The 18,732-nt window shown below is 47.9% G+C and overlaps 1 protein-coding gene across 1 annotated transcript in view; it reads right to left on the reverse strand.

The window, feature by feature from the left end:
- The window catches only part of GLG1 (golgi glycoprotein 1), a 185,937-nt gene that overhangs the window by 13,618 nt on the left and 153,587 nt on the right, over positions 1-18,732 (reverse strand). Inside the window, exons 14-24 of the mRNA XM_065416480.1 lie at positions 18,182-18,244; positions 17,089-17,202; positions 15,167-15,255; positions 14,129-14,246; positions 12,479-12,571; positions 11,836-11,973; positions 10,259-10,382; positions 9,721-9,863; positions 9,313-9,414; positions 4,107-4,214; positions 3,213-3,333 (exon numbers count right to left, since the gene is read on the reverse strand). Of these exons, the coding sequence (XP_065272552.1) occupies positions 3,213-3,333; positions 4,107-4,214; positions 9,313-9,414; positions 9,721-9,863; positions 10,259-10,382; positions 11,836-11,973; positions 12,479-12,571; positions 14,129-14,246; positions 15,167-15,255; positions 17,089-17,202; positions 18,182-18,244 (1,213 nt within the window). The remainder of the gene's footprint in view (positions 1-3,212; positions 3,334-4,106; positions 4,215-9,312; positions 9,415-9,720; positions 9,864-10,258; positions 10,383-11,835; positions 11,974-12,478; positions 12,572-14,128; positions 14,247-15,166; positions 15,256-17,088; positions 17,203-18,181; positions 18,245-18,732) is intronic.

An 18,732-nucleotide genomic window follows, 5' to 3' on the forward strand; every position in this document is an offset into this window, starting at 1 on the left:
TCCGTACCTCCTGCATAAGAAGTTGCTCGTGAGAGGGGTCCCTGAAGAGGGACGGGGGGGGTGGGTGGGAGGGAGGGGGCGAGGAGAACTGGAGGGCATATCCTGACTCTACCGTGCGCCGGACCCAATGGTCTGATGTTATATGGGACCAGGCACGGAAAAAACAGGATAGGCAGTCCCTGAAACACAGGGGAGGATCCGGGGAAGAGATAGGTACGCTGTCCTCGATCGCGTCTTCAAAATCCTTGCTTATTGCCCGGCTGCGGCTTATTGTTGCCCTGGTTTTGGCCCTGGTTAGGCGTATTGTTGCGCCTACGCCTATTATCTCTGCCCCGCCTACGGTAAGGTTCGTGTCGAGGGCGAGGCTGGTACTGCCTCTGTGGAGGCTGCGGTTTAAAGGGCTTCCTCTGTCACAGGGGTATGCATCCCCAAGGACTTGAGGGTAGCCCGCGAGTCCTTGAGGCCATGGAGCCTGGCATCTGTCTGCTCCGAAAACAACCCCGTCCCTTCAAACGGAAGGTCTTGGAGGGTGTTTTGCACCTCTGGAGGAAGACCAGACGCCTGCAACCACGCTGAGCGTCTCATCACCACGCCGGACGCGATAGTCCTAGCGGCCGCATCAGCCGAGTCGAGCGAGGCCTGTAACGAGGTCTTGGCCACCGCCTTTCCCTCGTCCACAATGGCCGCAAACTCGGGTTGCGATCCCTGAGGCAAGGCATCCTTAAATTTAGACACCGACGCCCAGGAGTTGAAATTATGTCTGTTGAGGATCGCCTGCTGGTTCGCGATCCGCAACTGGAGGCCTCCCGACGAGTAGACCTTTCTGCCGAACAAGTCTAATCGTTTCGCCTCCTTGGCCTTGGGGGCTGGGGCCTGCTGGCCATGCCGCTCCCTCTCGTTGACCGCCGAAACGACCAGCGAACATGGGGCTGGATGGGAGAAGAGGAAGTCAAACCCTTTGGATGGGGCAAAGTACTTCCTCTCGACGCCCCGCGCGGTCGGCGCAGAGGAGGCTGGCGTCTGCCACACAGTCTTATAATTCGACTGTACAGTCTTTATTAATGGAAGAGCAATCCTGGAGGGACCCTCCGGGCTGAGAATGTCTACCATGGGGTCCTCCTGCTCGACCGTCTCCTCCGCCTGCAACCCCAAATTGAGGGCCACCCGGCGGAGCAAGTCCTGGTGTGCCCGGTGGTCAATCGGGGGAGGGCCGGACACTGTTGTGCCCGCCACGGCTTCATCCGGTGAGGAGGAGGAGGTCATGGCCTTTTGAGCGTCCTCATCCTCCTGTAACTCCTCCTCAGCGGGGTGGCCCTCCGGGGTGCGTCCCCTGCCCTGGGTCACGGACGGTGCCGGGCTCGGTGCCGAGTCCGCCCTTTCTGCATCAGGTGGTCTGGAGACCGTGGCCTCCGCACGGGAGGTGGGGCGGCACCGTGGGGAGCGGGACCGGTCCCCTGAAGGGCCCGATCTCGAGGTTCTGGACGGAGGGCCTTGCTGATGATAGGCCCACGGGGTCCAGAACGGCCACTGTCCCGGATGGCTCCAATGCGGTTGCCAAGAGGCCTCGTGCCGTGTAGCGGCGTGCCCTCTGCGGCCATATCTCGAAAGCCCCGAGCTCTCTTCCGACGCAAGCGACGGTGACCTAGAGGGCCACGGCGGTGCCGGTCCGGTGTCGGGGAGCGGTGCCGTCGGGACCGGGACCGTGAGTAGCGCCGTACCGATCTGGATCTAGAACGGTACCGTTGACCGCGGGACCGGGAACGGCTGCGGGAGGATGGTCTGGGGGCCCTCGCCGTCGAAGCGTCCCGGTGCCTGCTCGGGCCGGGCTGCTGGGACGGTGCCTCGCTCACGTCGGGGCCTGTCTGTTTGGAGGCCCGTTGCGCGGCGGGAAGCCGGGAGTCCACCGAGGCGGAGCTCGACCGGGACCGGCGCCGTGAGCGGTGCCGAGATGGCGACCGCGATGGGCGCATCATCGCCGGCTTGCCCTTGGAAGGCAGTCGCGGCGGAATGTCTTTGGCGCGGAGTGTGCTGACGGAGGACAATTCAATGAGGTCCTTCGCCGCCTCAAATGTGTCCGGGGTGGAGGGCTGTTCCAACAGTTCCTCCAGCCCTTCCTCCTCACTCGACGCGCTTGTCCCGGGGCTCGACGGGCCTTTCGGCGCCGGAGCCACTGGTACCGGGACCTGTGTCGGGGCCGGCACGGCCTTGGTCGCACTAGCGGTCTTCGCTGGTGCCACCTTCTTGTGCGGGGAGCGACCCCGGGCCTTGGGCTGGCTCTTGGGCTTGGCCGGCGAAGCAGACCGGTGCCGGGCGTGATCTCGCCGAGGCGGCACCGTAGGCTTAGTCTGCACCGCCTGTGTCGGGTCGCGGACCGATGCCGGGGCACTCCGCACCGAAGCCGACGGTACCGTGGAAGCGGAGGGCTGTAACGCCATCTCCATGAGGAGCTGTTTCAGACGAAAGTCTCTCTCCTTTTGTGTTCTGGGCTTGAAAGCCTTACAAATTTTACAGCGCTCCTTCTGGTGTGCTTCCCCCAGGCAACGGAGACACGACTCGTGCGGGTCGCTCACTGGCATGGGCCTGCGGCACGCGGCACAAGCCTTGAAGCCTTGGGCGTGCGGCATGCCCCGCCGCCCAGGGCCGGTGCCAGGGTTGACCAAACCCCTATCACCAAGAGTTTTTTGGTCTTTGTGACAACTAAATAACTACTTAACACTAACACTTAACTAAACAATGAACTGATAACTATTGCTAATGGCTATGCTAAGGGACACTCTCAAGCGAGAGATAGAGTTGTTCCAAAATCACCACGGGCGGTAAGAAGGAACTGAGGGAGGGTCGGGCCAGCAGGGATATATATACGCTAGGGCGGGGCGCCGCTCTGGCGGGAAGGGAGACCCTGCGGGCCCGACGGGAGCCGCTGAGGGGAAAAGTTTCCAACGTTCGTGCACGCGGCGCGCGTACACCTAATGTGGAATGGACGTGAACAAGCACTCGAAGAAGAAGGAAAGATTTCCAAGCTAAGAAGCCAAGCAGAGAGAGAAAGGACACCCATATACCATGCAAGTGGCAGTATTCCTTGTTCACCAGCCACAACAACTGGAAGCAATATCTACTGTTTAAGAGGACCTCAAGTCATCCAAGAAAGATCCCAGTTTTAGGTGACTCTAGGAGCTGGGAGATCTCACACAGTAGGACATGCCAACACTTACGACGTCCTCTTCCGGGTGGGATGGCTGCACAGTGGTGTTTGATGTCTAGGGCACAGGCTGTGTGAAGCACTGGATCGACAAATATGTCTGCTTTGCTCTCCTTCAGCATGTTGAGCACCTCCTGTGGAGGGAAGATTATTACACATTACAGGTACACACTAAAGGAGGGAGAAGAAAGCAACATAGAGTATCAGGGTTGGAAGGGACCTCAGGAGGTCATCTAGTCCAACCCCCTGCTCAAAGCAGGAGCAATCCCCAAACAGATTTTTGCCCCAGATCCCTAAATGGCCCCCTCAGGGATTGAACTCACAACCCTGGGTTTAGCAGGCCAATGCTCAAACCACTGAGCTATTCCCTCCCCCCATTAGTGAACTGAAGCTGTTCCAGGATGGATCAGCATCATTCAATTAATTAAATAGACACACACTAATCTATAACACAAAGTCAAATAATTTGGCATGACTAACAGGTCTGGACTAAGGTGAGGTGATAGATCAATGGGGTAGTTGACAAAGCTCCTTGCCAGATCCAGTGCCAATCTGTGCTCAAGAGGCCTAGGGTTGAAGTAAGAGTGGGAGGCAGCTATGCACTGCGGCACACTGGAAGTGTGTGAGTAGGGAATCCAGGACTGGACTAGTAAGGCATACTGCTTATTGGGATTAAGGCTCCCTGGCAGGGAGGGAGATGTCAGAGCCAGGACTGAAATGGTAGAGGATGCTGCAGGTCAGGATGAGGTGCACTGGCTCAGCCATGCACAGAAGCATACATAGCACTGGCTTCCCACTGTTCCTGGTCTGTTCCATGTAACGAACCATGTTCATTCGTCTGAAACTTAAGGAGTAATTGTGCTTTAAGGCCTGTTTGGTTTGGGAGACGCACCATTTCCTTTTTTACCTTTTTACACATCTCTGGTTTAATTTTGAGCAGGTTAACTTTCAGGCACTCCTCCACCTGCCCAGTCTGTTCCTGCGCTGCTGCTTCCTCTGCACACAACCTGGAGATCTGTTTGGGGGGGAAAAATCCCTATTTCAATATGAATGAAATAATGTAGGACCCAGGTTGTTTTTCAAAGCATTGGCATGCTGCCATGTTAGTGCAGTGTAATATGCAATGGCTAGGGAACAAGCCTTGAGCTGTGTTACCATCCATCCCTCATTTGGATCCCCGAATTCCTGAAGTAAAAAAAGGCCGTACACAGACAATTACAGCCACTATTTTAAACTATTTATTTAGCAATTAACAGATTTACAAATCCTTGCCATGGAAATATCAGAAACAAAACAACAATCTTTGCAACGGAGAGTTTTTGTTTAAAGAGACATACGGGAATATAGTCATCAGATCTCTCTATTTAACAGGTGTCACCCTATTACAGAGTGAGCAGTGTAACACCCATACACATTTTTTCTAGGGATTTAATGGAATTGAGTGACTCTCAGATTACACACATTTAACAGACCAGGTGTGTCATATGTTAATATTCAAAAATATTGGACAGGTGTGCTGGTTTGTTTGGCAGGTGAAAGGACTGAGTACTGAATAAAAAGGAACCAAATATCTAAGTATTTGTCCTCTGTCTACTTTGCTGGGTATGTAATTGGTGTGTTCATTTTTCCATAACCACCAGCTCCCCATTTTTTTTTTTTTGAACCATTTCTCTATAGTTGGCCTATTTTTCTTTCTATCAGTAGCCCAGTAGCTACAAGCAGATGAGAGATGAATTCTTCATTTCCTCTTGTGTGACTTTCAGCTGGGAAGCCCCAGGAGGCTTACCAAAGGATCATTTGGTAATAAATAAATATCCAACCATTTGTGATATTTGGTTATGAATTGCACCCCCATAATCTCTGACTGGACATGTCCACTATATATGGATAAAATTTCCTCTATCACCAAAATATTTCCAACATTTATCCCCATGCAATCTCTCTATTTTTTAACCTGACAGGTGAGAAGTACCATTGAAACAGTATCTCAGAAATTTTCTTTATCATGCTACACGCTAATGCTGCCGATCCTTTTCCAGATCGAAGTTCATTCCTCAGGGTAATTTGTCTACCCAGATTCTTTTCTCAGCATGTCATATATAGCCTTTTTTTTCGGTCTGCAAAAATTTATAATTTAATAATACTTTTTTTTGTTTCCTAATTGATCAGACATCACTTCTATTAAAGTTAGCTTTCTGTAGAAAAAGCTTTTCTAGAAAGTTGAGAAACAATGCCTAACTTGAAAGTACTGGTGTCATCAGAGAGTGGACTAGTTTAGCAGGAAGCCTGCTAAACAACCAGTGAGGCCCCTGGACGATCGAGATACAAAAGGAGCACTTAAAGACGATAAAGTCATTGCAGAGAAACTAAATGAATTCTTTGCTTCAGTCTTCACGGCTGAGGATGTTAAGGAGATTCCCAAACCTGAGCCGTCCTTTGTAGGTGACAAATCTGAGGAATTGTCACAGGCTGAAGTGTCATTAGAGGAGGTTTTGGAATTAATTGATAAATTTAACAGTAACAAGTCACCGGGACCAGATGGCATTCACCCAAGAGTTCTGAAAGAACTCAAATGTGAAATTGCAGAACTATGGTTTGTAACCTGTCCTTTAAATCAGCTTCGGTACCCAATGACTGGAAGATAGCTAATGTAACGCCAATATTTAAAAAGGGCTCTAGAGGTACTCCTGGCAATTACAGACCAGTAAGTCTAATGTCAGTACCAGGCAAATTAGTTGAAACAATACTAAAGAATAAAATTGTCAGACACATAGAAGAAAATAAATTGTTGGGCAAAAGTCAACATGGTTTCTGTAAAGGGAAATCGTGTCTTACTAATCTATTAGAGTTCTTTGAAGGGGTCAACAAACATGTGCACAAGGGGGATCCAGTGGACATAGTGTACTTAGATTTCCAGAAAGCCTTTGACAAGGTCCCTCACCAAAGGCTCTTACGTAAATTAAGCTGTCATGGGATAAGAGGGAAGATCCTTTCATGAATTGAGAACTGGTTAAAAGACAGGGAACAAAGGGTAGGAATAAATGGTAAATTTTCAGAATGGAGAGGGGTAACTAGTGGTGTTCCCCAAGAGTCAGTCCTAGGACCAGTCCTATTCAACTTATTCATAAATGATTTGGAGAAAGGGGTAAACAGTGAGGTGGCAAAGTTTGCAGACGATACTAAACTGCTCAAGATAGTTAAGACCAAAGCAGACTGTGAAGAACTTCAAAAAGATCTCACAAAACTAAGTGATTGGGCAACAAAATGGAAAATGAAATTTAATGTGGATAAATGTAAAGTAATGCACATTGGAAAAAATAACCCCAACTATACATACAATATGATGGGGGCTAAGTTAGCTACAACTAATCAGGAAAGAGATCTTGGAGTCATCGTGGATAGTTCTCTGAAGACGTCCACGCAGTGTGCAGTGGCAGTCAAAAAAGCAAACAGGATGTTAGGAATCATTAAAAAAGGGATAGAGAATAAGACAGAGAATATCTTATTGCCCTTATACAAATCCATGGTATGCCCACATCTAGAATACTGCATACAGATGTGGTCTCTTCATCTCAAAAAAAGATATACTGGCATTAGAAAAGATTCAGAGAAGGGCAACTAAAATGATTAGGGGTTTGGAACGGGTCCCATATGAGGAGAGATTAAAGAGGCTAGGACTTTTCAGCTTGGAAAAGTGGAGACTAAGGGGGGATGTGATAGAGGTATATAAAATCATGAGTGATGTGGAGAAAGTGAATAAGGAAAAGTTATTTACTTGTTCCCATAATATAAGAACTAGGGGGGACCAAATGAAATTAATGAGCAGCAGGTTTAAAACAAATAAAAGGAAGTTCTTCACACAGCGCACAGTCAACTTGTGGAACTCCTTGCCTGAGGAGGTTGTGAAGGCTAGGACTGTAACAGGGTTTAAAAGAGAACTGGATACATTCATGGAGGTTAAGTCCATTAATGGCTATTAGCCAGGATGGGTAAGGAATGGTGCCCCTAGCCTCTGTTTGTCAGAGGACCACCAGACACTGCTAACAATCATCATCCAGTCTCAGGTAGATGCCCATCTCAAGTGGAATACACATAGGGGCCTCATTTGGAGAGAATCATCCAAGAAAAACGATTTCTAAAGAAAGAGGCTAGAGATGGAAAGAATGACAGCTAATCTGAACGTGCATCACAAAACTTTCAACATAAAATGGGCCCAAATTTAGGAAACTCAATCTTATAAAAACATTGTCTTCATTTGACGACAACTGTGGCAATGACAGCTTACTTGCTTACTCTTTACAGAGAGAAAATACCCTTCTAGTAACTATGTCTCAAAGAGCCTGGCAGTTCCAGTAATTCTGTTTATCTCGCTCACTGAGGCAGGCTTACCTTACGAGCTGTTACAAAGGTGGCCTGCTCGGAATGTACTCAACATGTCCTATACAGCAAGAGGAGGTCAGTGAACGGATTAAGAGTGACCTCTACATGTTGTGCTATTAGGGTTGCGAACTTCCTAATCACATAAAACCGAACACCCTAGCCCCGCCCCGCCCTTCCCCAAGGCCCTGCCCTCCCACCCCCTGCTCACTACATTCCCCCTCCCTCGGTGGCTCGCTCTCCCCCACCCTCACTCACTTTCACTGGGCTGGGCGGCAGGGATGCGGGAGGGGGTGAGGGCTCTGGCTGGGGGTGCAGGCTCTGGGGTGGGGCCAAGGATGAGGGGTTTAGGCTGCAGGAGGGGGTTCCAGGTTTGCAGGGGTGGTGGTGGAGGGGGGCTCAGGGCTAGGGCACAGGCTTACCTCGGGCGGCTCCCGGGCAGCGGCGCAGTGGGGCTAAGGCAGACTTCTTGCCTGTCCTGACTCTGCGCCCTGGAAGCGGCCAGCAGGTCCGGCTCCTAGGCAGAGGCGCGGAAGGCAGCTCTGCACACTGCTCTTGTCCGCAGGCACTGCCCCCGCAACTCCCATTGGCCGTGGTTTCCAGCCAATGGGAGTGCGGAGCCGGTGCTTGGGGCGGGGGCAGCGTGCAGAGCCCTGTGCCCCCCCACGTAGGAGCCGGATCTGCTGGCCGCTTCTGGGGTGCAGCGCGGAGCCAGGACAGGTAGGGACTAGCCTGCCTTAGCTCTGCAGCACCGCCGACTGGACTTTTCATGGCCCGGTCAACAGTGCTGACCGGAACCGCCAGGGTCCTTTTTGACCGGGCACCCAGTCACCCTATGTGCTATGTCTGTGGCAGATTACAGGAGCAGTCTGACTGAAGGTTTAAGATGCCATGATATTCTGAGCAGACTCTATATTCCCTGATCCAAAACTGGAGTAGTGAATTTAAAAGTGGTATGTGTGTGTGTCAGTCAGAGAGAGAAAAAAACAACTAAGTGGCAGCCATTTCAGAATTGTTGCACCATCAACAAGGGACTGTGGGTTGCAACAGGTTCAGCCTCCATATGGACGCTACCAAAAGCTAAGATGCAGGAGGTGCTGTACAATTTAACCCTCAAATCTCCAAGGCCACATATACTCATCCTTTAAAACATCTAAGGACTAGCTCACTCAATTCCTGTCTCTCCTTCTCTCCCTCCACCTTGCCAGCAGTGCCACCTCCCACGACCCTACTGACCCCAATGCCTACTACTGCTGCTGCTCTGAGATACCCAGGTCAGAGAGGCATGAGCAGGGTGAAGAAAATTGGCACAAACACAGCTCTGGGATGAAATATGTCATTCATGAGTCATTGCTTAAACTGATGTGGAAACGATAAAGCAGATTTCAGCTACTATGGTTCACTCATGATTGATGGGAAACTCAAAAGGACACATTTCAGACACATTAACTTGTCTGCTTTTCACAAGTGATGATGATGATTTGTACTTCTAGAGTTTAGCAGTGTCAATGTGCATGCCAGAGGCAAAGCTTGACTTAGAAATACTGATCGCGCAGAAGAATACAATTATTTTGTGCTAGGCGCAAGTTGCAGACAGAAAGCCTGGAACTAGTTCTGAGTAGTTTTGACTGCCTTGTCAAAAGGGTTCATTTTGTTAAAAAGGGGTGAGATTGAGTGTGAAGCTGCTGAGGAGAGCTTTCAACTGAACTAAGGGGCATAGTGGTCATGTCTCCTACCTCATCAGAACAGTGCATTTGCAGCTGAGGATCTAGCCGGTAATCAAGAGCAGATTCCTGGATTATCACTCGGATCTGATCCTCGCAGTCTGGAGACAGACGCTATCGAGAGGAGGAAGATAGCAATTAGCCAACCAAATAATGAGCTTGATTTTTGCTAGTCAGCTGTCTTGGCAACTTTAATATCAGGGTTAAATGCATTTAATATGTTTATTCTATAGTGACGGCTAAGAGGTAATGATGGTTAAATTGTGAGTGCAAAGCACTTGGACTCTTATCCATAGGTAGCACAAGATTACGTACATACACACTGTAAGTGAGTCTAATTTACTAGGATGGAGGGTCAATCAGAGTTGCTGCGCACGTTTCTATGCAGATCATATTTACACATTTACCTTCCCCACTCACCTGGTCTGCATACTTCAACTTGAGGCAGGAGACGACCTGCCCCTCCAACTCTGCATCATCCTTAGCCGTACTCAGAATATTTTGGCAAAATTTGGGGATGTCTTGTTTGCAGGCCTTTCTGAGCACTGGATTCAAGCGGTAATCTAACCAAGAGAGGAAAGATGGAAAGGAACTGCATTAGAATTTTCACACTATTGGAACAAAAGATGTAACAACAAATTGACAGAGCTCCAAAGGGGATCTGCAGTAGGAATTCCTTCTGGATGACACTGTCTTCCAGCAGTTTGAAAGAGCTAAATTGTCACTTTTTACTTTGTAGAAATTGACAACGTAGTAACAAGCCTCACCAGTAAGTGAAACCAATAATCACATGACACTCAGTAACTAGGGTGGAGAGACTGTTTGCTCTTAGACTGGGTGAAGGGGAATTAAATGAAGGGAAGGTGTCTGCAGTTAAGGCTGTGCAGATCACTCCTCAGCCCAGGCAGGTAACTAGCTCCTTCCCCTGGATAAAAAAGTGAAGTGGAGGCCACGGTACCTGTGTTCTGTGTGATCTGTCGCTTGGTGATCATTTGTTTACATTTAGGGTCCATCACCTCACTGTTCTTATTCTGTTTCAGACACTGCAACATGTTCTTCGAATCTGCTTCAGAGCAGAACCTCTGCAAAGAGAAACCCAGGTTTTATAGCATATGAAACGTCAAGCCTTCACAAGGGAGACTAAATAGCCACCTGCCCAAGCCAAAGAGGGACCATGCCTGACTCTCCCTCGCCAGTAGCCACCACTAACAGCAATTCCTCTCACCCTCTGCTTTGGCAGGGGAGAGAAGGGGGGGGAACATCGTTTTATGCAGCATTGTCTGAGCAGTTGCTAGCAACTGAGGTCCCAGGCTGCAGCTGCTGCGCTATGTCAGTAATACCAAAGCCAGATGCCCCTTTGCTTCCCCATTCATAGTTTGGTGCAAAACTTCCACTATGTCTGCCTGGGTCTCATACCCATCTTCTTCTTTGCTCCAGAAACAGGAATAAACGGAAGCTGATGATCGCACCTTCAAGTCACTGCCCTGTGCAACAGGTGCTGTGCAGGACACCAGAACACTAGGGCAGTGGTCAATGCAATTTATGGAGCACTGGAGAGCTGAATGTAGCGCACAGCTATAATAAAATCGTCCATCTAGATCGATGGATTGACAAACATGCTACAGACTAACCACTGCTCTGGTGGATCCTGCTCTTGCAGGGTCTCTAGTTCTAGGAACTGTAGTTGAGGCTTCCGTGGTGTGGTAACCTTCCACTAGCCTTGATTATGCTACAGATTTTTTTTAAAAGCCTGGGTCCATTAGCCCTACAGTCAGACATTAAGCCTTAGCCATAAATGGAGCCAGGTTACTGTTTTATTAACTCTCCATGTTAACTCAGTGCCCTGGGGCTCCTCCAGTTATGCAGTAAAGTGTTTATTAGTGTTTAATGTTGTCTCCTGACTACGAGGTGTCAGCATTCTGAGCTTGAGGGCGGTTTAATCTTGCGTGTGGGCCAGAGCAGCTGTATGATTTTGCCTTATCTGTCACTTGATAAAAGGCTGTATTAGCAGTGAACTGAAAGAGTTACATCAATCTGCGTTCTTGACAACTTCTTTTCCTTGGATAGAAAGGGATCCAGTGCAGCAGCAGACTAGACTAGATCCAAGTTCTATCAAAAACTCAAGCACATCAACTCCCTTTCTCCCCCAACACCAGCTGATACTCCAGGCAACAGATTTGCTTGTACCCCAGCCTACTTTGATCATGGGACACAATGGCATTTGGGGGCAGGGAGTGCAGTTGAAAGAGGAGATCACTGAAAGAACACTCATGTTGATTCAAGGTTATAAGTCAAAAAAGGACCTAATTATGTTGTGTAAAAAAGCAGTATGGTCTGAAGCAGCCATTTTGGCAATAAGTCATTGTAGAGAATACAGAACTTGCGTTTGATTTTTTTTTTTTTTTTTTAAATAAATAAAACCAATCCTTTCCCCCCTGCCTTGTGTCAAGCATGAATATCCTGAGAGTTCTAGGTGAGTTAACTTTCCCTGCGGTCTCCAATCCATCCTCTCACCGGTCAGCATGCTACTATTACCTTGATCATTTGCTTGCAGACCCTCATGAGCGTGTAGTCTAGTTCTGGATCCATCATCTCATTCTCCTGCAGTTTAAACACTTTCTGGTGACACCGGTTGCTCAGACGCTTCTTGTTTTCCTTCAAACACTCAATAATCTGCAGCAAGACAGTATGACAACAGTTGAGAAAGGCGCACCGGTGGTAAAAATCCTCCCCCTTATACTTTGTCAAGAAATACTTTTGGTGTTCCCCTGTGGGCTCATTTTCAAGTATCTGCACTTGTTAAATCCTAGGCATCAGAGGCTGGAATTTACCCCCCTTCCCTCCCCCCCCAAATATCACTAATGTTGTATTGTAGAGCAGATTGTATTCAGCTAGCCACTTGCTAGTTTTAGTAAGATGGTCATGACACCTTCCTATTCAACTAGATTTACAAAATCGTTAACTTTGCCACGGTACAAAGGGATAAACCAACTGCCACATTGTGCTCTGATGTTATGCAGAAAGAGCTGGACACTGAAATGCTCCAATCTTCACAAAAGTTGGAAAATACTCCAAAATGCAAGTCTAATGCTGTGTGCTTAGTAAGACAAGGACGTTCTTCAAAAACAGGCTATGTGCAGTGAAAAACTGACATGTAAATAGTTAAAAGGCCCATCACCTGTGCATTGCCATAGGGCACATTCGGGCAATTGTTCTTGATGTCACTCTTACAAGCCTCATACAGCTCTGGTTCAAGTCGAATATCCTCTGTCTGTAAGATAAGTAGACCCAGGAAAACAAGCAGTTAGCTGACTCAAGCAAAAAGTCAATTAGTGTTTTATCCAGGAACTACAGCATATTCACAACAGCAGACAAAGGAGGCATTGGAGTATCACAAAAGAGAAGTCTTCAGTGCTTAGAAGTTAAGGATCTAGTGGGTCAGAATGATCAGTGCTGAAAAGGTCACTGAGTTGTCACATGTCTAGGTACTATCCTGGATGCATATCCCACTCTGGGTACTTTTTACTGGCTACCTTTCCTTGCAGGAGTGACAATATCTGGCTCTCTTGTTCCAGTCACAGACATCTGTCACTTATGTATATTCACCAGCTTCGTTTTCATACTTACCTGATCGTATGTCTGAATTATCCTGGTCAGGGCAAGTGGTGAAAGCCAGTGAATAATCAGTTTTGCAAATCCATGTAGCAGATCAAGACATGGTCACATCTTACAGCTGGCCGTGGGGTTTAGGGTAGGTCTACAACTGCCCACATTACAGCGCGGCCACGGCAGCGCTGTGACATGGGCAATGGAGTCATGCTTTATTGCCAGGGGAGAGCTCTCCTGGAGATTAAAAATAACTATCCCGAACGAGGGGTGGTAGCGTGGCTCCCGGCAATAAAGCACTGTCTACACTGGCGCTTTTCAGCGCTAACACTTTTGTCGATCGGGGGGTGTTTTTTCATAGGTTTAGCGCTGAAAGTGGCAGTGTAGACACAGCCTTAGGGTGAAATTCTATTTTACACTGCTTTACTGAAGCAACTCTTTTGCATTTAAACTGAGGTCACATAGAATACTAACACAGAGTGGGGATTTCTTTCTCCCTCTAAATGCAGGGTTCCTCCACACCAGTGAAGACTCCTCCCTTTCCCTCCACACCAAGGTCCAAGACAGCCAACATCCTTCTGATTGAAGATTAAAGGCCAGAACACTGATGGGAACCCATCCTGGTGTGCTCTTTAATTGAAGGTGCTGCTCAGTGATGCAAGGCATTCACACACCCCGACCCACAGACTGACCATGCTGCCTCTGAGGGTGCTGGGGATGGTCAGACAGAACTTCACCATTTACACAAAATAATGTAAGGGGAAAAGTCTTGTGGCTCTATTACTGTAAATACTACCAATGTCAGAGAAGGAGGAGGTAGCCTCGTCTAGAGAAATAAACAGGTTTTAATCCTTGCTGAGCCACTGACTCACTGGGTGGCCTTGGACAAGTCACTTCATCTCTGAGCCTCAACTTCCTCATGTGTAAAATATGGCTCATACATTCCTCATGGGGGCTAGGGGAAGTCAGTGATTGTGTACTGCTATCCAGCTGCTGAGTATTAAGAGCTATGTTCAGGCAGCCGGCATCAGAACACTAAGTCATCACTAAGAGTCTGAAAGGCAACTGGCTTTTTGATGTGTTGCTTTAAAAGTTGTCCCTTTTAGCTCTCCCAGTAGAAAGTGGGTTAGCTATATCTCATGAGCTTAATTCGTTTTCCAAAGTATGCAAGAGGGGAACTAATATTGGAAAATAGATGGCCAAGAGCCCCATGCATACTTACCATCTCTAGCTCCTCGACGCGCAGCTGTTTGCGGCACTTCAGAGACACTCTCTGCTCCCTGGCATCCTGCAGTGTGTCATTGCGCACCGTAGTGCTTAGACAGATCACCACATCCACCCTGCAGAAAAGGAAACAGGCCCCTATTTATCATGCCAACTCATTTCTTGGCCTTGTACACCAGGCCAAAGGGCTAGCGTTCGGACACCATGTCACCAAGAAACTTAGTAACCTAGGACACTCAGGAATGCCCTGTCAGCACAAACTGCCTGTGCATTTGATCAGAAGGCAGATCTAGCCCAGGCACAATCAGATGAGAGTGCAACTGGACTGCAGATTAAAACAGACAATTTGAGGATTTCTAATCCCGAATCCAGACTCAGCAGCTTGGTTCTGTACAGGACTCTATAAATGCAAGCACAGGGGGACTTGTGTAAAATCCCACTAAAAACCTGGGACTTGTGCTCCCAAATCATGTAGGTGCTTTTGAAAATCCCACACTCAATGTCAGGAGTCTGGTCTTCAAAGTAAGCACATGAGCACTAGAGGACGAGTGACTACGCCACCTACTATATGCTGCATAAGGCAAGAGTAAGCCTGAGCTTGTGTCCCAGTTCACATTTTTATCATCAATTGTTCGTAGATCATATTAGGCCATTAAAACTTTTTTCTTCTGAAGAGAACAAACCTGCTGAAAATTTGTGGAGCTTCTTCCTTCATCAGCTAATCAACACTGTCTCCTACATCTCAAGAGTAGCACAAGACAATGGATAATGTAAGTGATTTAAAATTCTGGGGAGTCTGCCTATTCTTATGGCCATTGAAGAGAACAGCAAAATTAGAAATTTGCAACTAAGGCAGAAGTAGTATTTTCCTAAAGAGGAACCTCCTCCATCGTAAATGTTTGCCGCATACAGTCAAGGAAAGCTTAACAGAAACAGCGATTTTCACTGGGGCAGGCTAACACTTCTGGCGACAGAGGCAAAGGAATGTTGTTAGAGGACTTCATTACGTGCTTCTAGTCACTCAGTTGCTACATACTTTTTTTTGATGTTGGGGCAAAGTTTCAGCACATCCTCCTTGCAAGCCATTTTAAATTTGTATGAGAATCTGAAATCCTTCATTTGAACCTAAGTGAAAAAGAAGCAGACATTAAAAGGAGTATATCAAAATAAGATGAGACACTAGGCTTGCTTGAAATAGCGTATTCCATAGCACCTGAATTGCCATGCTCTAAGACAGAGTCAATACGTTGTGTACCTGATGCAATTCCACTGACCAGAAGCATGGGCCCCCTCTGGCCAATTTCTCCTCTTCACCCCTACCCCCATGCCTCAAACAATGTTAACCACAATCTCAAGGCATCCCCACTACAGGAGTCTCAAGGAGTGACAGGCTTGGAAGAGCAACCTCATAATTTGCCTAACAAGATCTGCGGCAGGCTCAAGCTTTCCTGGGGCAGCTGCCCCTGTTGACTACTCATCACTAAGGCTAAGATTTTGTATGGGATATTTTTAGTAAAACTCATGGACAAGTCATGGGCAAAAAAGAAAAATCCACCGAAGTCACAGACAGGTCACAGCTTCCGTGAATTTTTCTTTTACTAAAAATATCCCTGACAAAATGGGGATCAGTGGGTCCCCACACTGCCTGAAGCAGGGCAGCTGCGCAGAGGCTGTGGGGTACCCCCGCCACCCACAGTTCCAGGAGCCCGCCGTGACTGGGAGCTCTAAGGGGTCCCCCCCGCCGCCCAGGAGCTGTGGGGGCCGCCAGAGGCGGCGGGGGGGTAACCCACAGCTCCAGACCCCCACAGGCGGTGGGGGAGCCTGAAGCTCCGGACTGCCGCAGGCTGAAGTCACAGAGGTTGCTGGAAGTCACAGATTCCGTGACTACATTGTAGCCTTACTCACCACCAGCAACATACACGCAACCTAGCCTGATCACGATCCATAAACATCAGAATTGCACTGATGGAGGGTTAAGCAGGTGGCAAGGAAAGCGGAGAGCTGACTTTCAACCATCATGAAGGCCCAAGAGATATCAGGGACCCAAGTATTCGGCGATTGCAGAATTCACCCAGAATTTAGCTCCAGTATCTCAGCTTTCATTGTTTAAAAGGTAAGTTTCTAGCCCTGACAGTTGGGAAGGTCACCTCAAACATGTACTAAGTGCAAGCCATTGTCACTGAAAAGAGCCTGAAACAACAGCTCAGAGGTGAGAGCTGCCCTAGTTATCTCACCTGGGGCCCCATGGACTCTGGATACCACAGAATTATTTTTGCTACAGACAGGGAACTGCAGCTAGAATCAACTGCAGTCCGGGAGCCAGATGTGCAAACTGGGCAGCTAGGCTACCTAGAGAACAGAGTAGTACCCAAAGCCTAGGGAGCTGAGAAGAATCACCACAGCAGCTGTCTACAAGCTCCCTACTTCCCTGTCACGCACAGGGCAGGACAAAGGAATTCTGAGCCGGGCTGCTCAAACAACATTGTAACTGCTGAAGCCCATGGAGCCGAGCCGTCTGGAGAACAGAGTGAAAAAATCCACCGCTGAAAGTAATCATTGCCAAATTATCAAGCCATGTTTTCCACCAAGAGCCACAGTTGCGTGTGGATAGGTGTGGGAGGGATGGAAATGCTGGGTATTTCATGGAGACATAACGAATTAATATTGCCATAGAATTTGTTCCGACTGTGCTGCAGAATGCACTGGGCCCTGCCTCGAAGAGAGACAGGGAAGGGGCATCAACGGAATTAGAGCTAACATTCAAAAGTGAAAGTTTATGACTAGATGTACAAATAGGGACATGAAATAAGGGATCAGACTTATGAAGTGAATTCACAAGAGCTGGACTGGGTCTTGGATCATGAAGAGGATCATGATCAGAAGTCTCCTACCCACTTCTCCCTGGACAAAGTGAGATATTACAAGGTATACGGTGTGTGGAGGCAGATATTTGCTCACCAGCTGGAAGTGAGTGACTCCAATGGCGCACTTCTCATTCATCTCCTTCTGGTGCTTGTTCTGAATCAAACATTCCATCAAGTCCCCAGAGTCTATCTGGTTATCTGCCATCTCCTGAAGGAAGGAGGGACAGGCTGTTACCCCCACTTCAGAAATGGGTTACCCTCTTGAAAACATTCCCATTTCACCATGCTTTTTATAAATCAACCAGACAATCAAATGACATGACCACCAATAAGAATTCAATGCAGTGAAATTAACAGCACTGTTCTCTACTTTGAACTTGAGCTCATTATGTGACCCTGTGTGGATTAATTAACATTAATCCCTCTGTAGATACTTAGTCACACATCTGAGAGTGGAGTGCTCTCAAAGCAGCATGAGCACACACACACATCCAGCCAACACCGACATCCACGATAAGAACTTGGTAACTAACAGATGTGAAGCTACCTGCTTATCAGAAAGTGTGACTAATCAATACCACAGAGTGATGCAGTAAAGATGAGAGGCTGCAAGAGTGTCAGGAAGGGAGCAGCGCCACTGGGGAGTCTGCTACTGTGGAACTGGGGTTCTGACCGAATATAAACAGTAATATTTTGAATTACAGGGCAATTTCATCAAGAGGTCCTAACTCCTGTGACAAGGCTTATGATAATAGCAGAAGCCCTGGATGGAATTAAGAGCCTTGGGATTCAGCTGGCTATTAGACATACAATTCATCTGTCTTGCCTGTTTTTTAGTTCTGTGAACAATCTGACTAGGGTTCAGAGCTGTGTATTTATGACACCCCTGTACAGACACACGGGCTGAAAATGGTTACCTAGTCCTAGATCATTAAATTATTGTAAGGTAATATATCCCAGGCTGCAGTTCTGGCACCACACACAGGGTTTGGGTGTTCTCCTAGCTTTTATCCTTAGGCAAAACAAACATGCGGCATACAAACATCACTAATTGCACCCATTTATATTAGCATTCATTCTGTTGCCTGGGTCTGGTACTTCCAATGATGCTTGAACAATGAAAATTCCAACCTTTCCAACATACTCCTCATTTCCCTAGCGTTCCCAGATTATCACGAAGAACTTACATGACAGAACGTCTGAATGATGGGCTCACACGCTCTCATCAGCAAGGCTTCAATCTGAATATCCTGCAGAAGAGACATGCAACATTCAGCTTCGGTAACAACTGCACAGCAAACAGCCATAAGGGAAAGGCTCTGTTCATACATTAAAGGTTCTGAAAATTGTGCTCCAAGTCAAGCTGTCCACCTGAGTTTATGGTATTTCGTTCAGATGAAATCCAGACAGTTTCGCCCTTTGGCATTGGCAGTCACACTGCATGCTCCAGCCAAGTGTGTGGTGAATGACAGGAGAGCCCTCCAGGTTGTGGGCTTGGAGCAGAACAGCTCTCCACAGAGCTGGAGAAGCCCTTACCACTCAGATAATTCAGCCAGCTCAGTCTCACTAGGAGGAACTCATTCCAGAGATACTACAGTGATAGGTGCCACACAGCAACCTAGACAGCTGGAGATTAGTGCCCATTTTCAGCAAAATGCATTGGAAGTGTGGGAAGGAAACAGCCCCTAGAGCAGACAGCTTGTCGGATGTAAAACAGAGCCAATGATTAGATGGAAAG

Source organism: Emys orbicularis, chromosome 14, assembly GCF_028017835.1.
Source record: "Emys orbicularis isolate rEmyOrb1 chromosome 14, rEmyOrb1.hap1, whole genome shotgun sequence".
Lineage (NCBI taxonomy): Eukaryota > Metazoa > Chordata > Testudines > Emydidae > Emys > Emys orbicularis.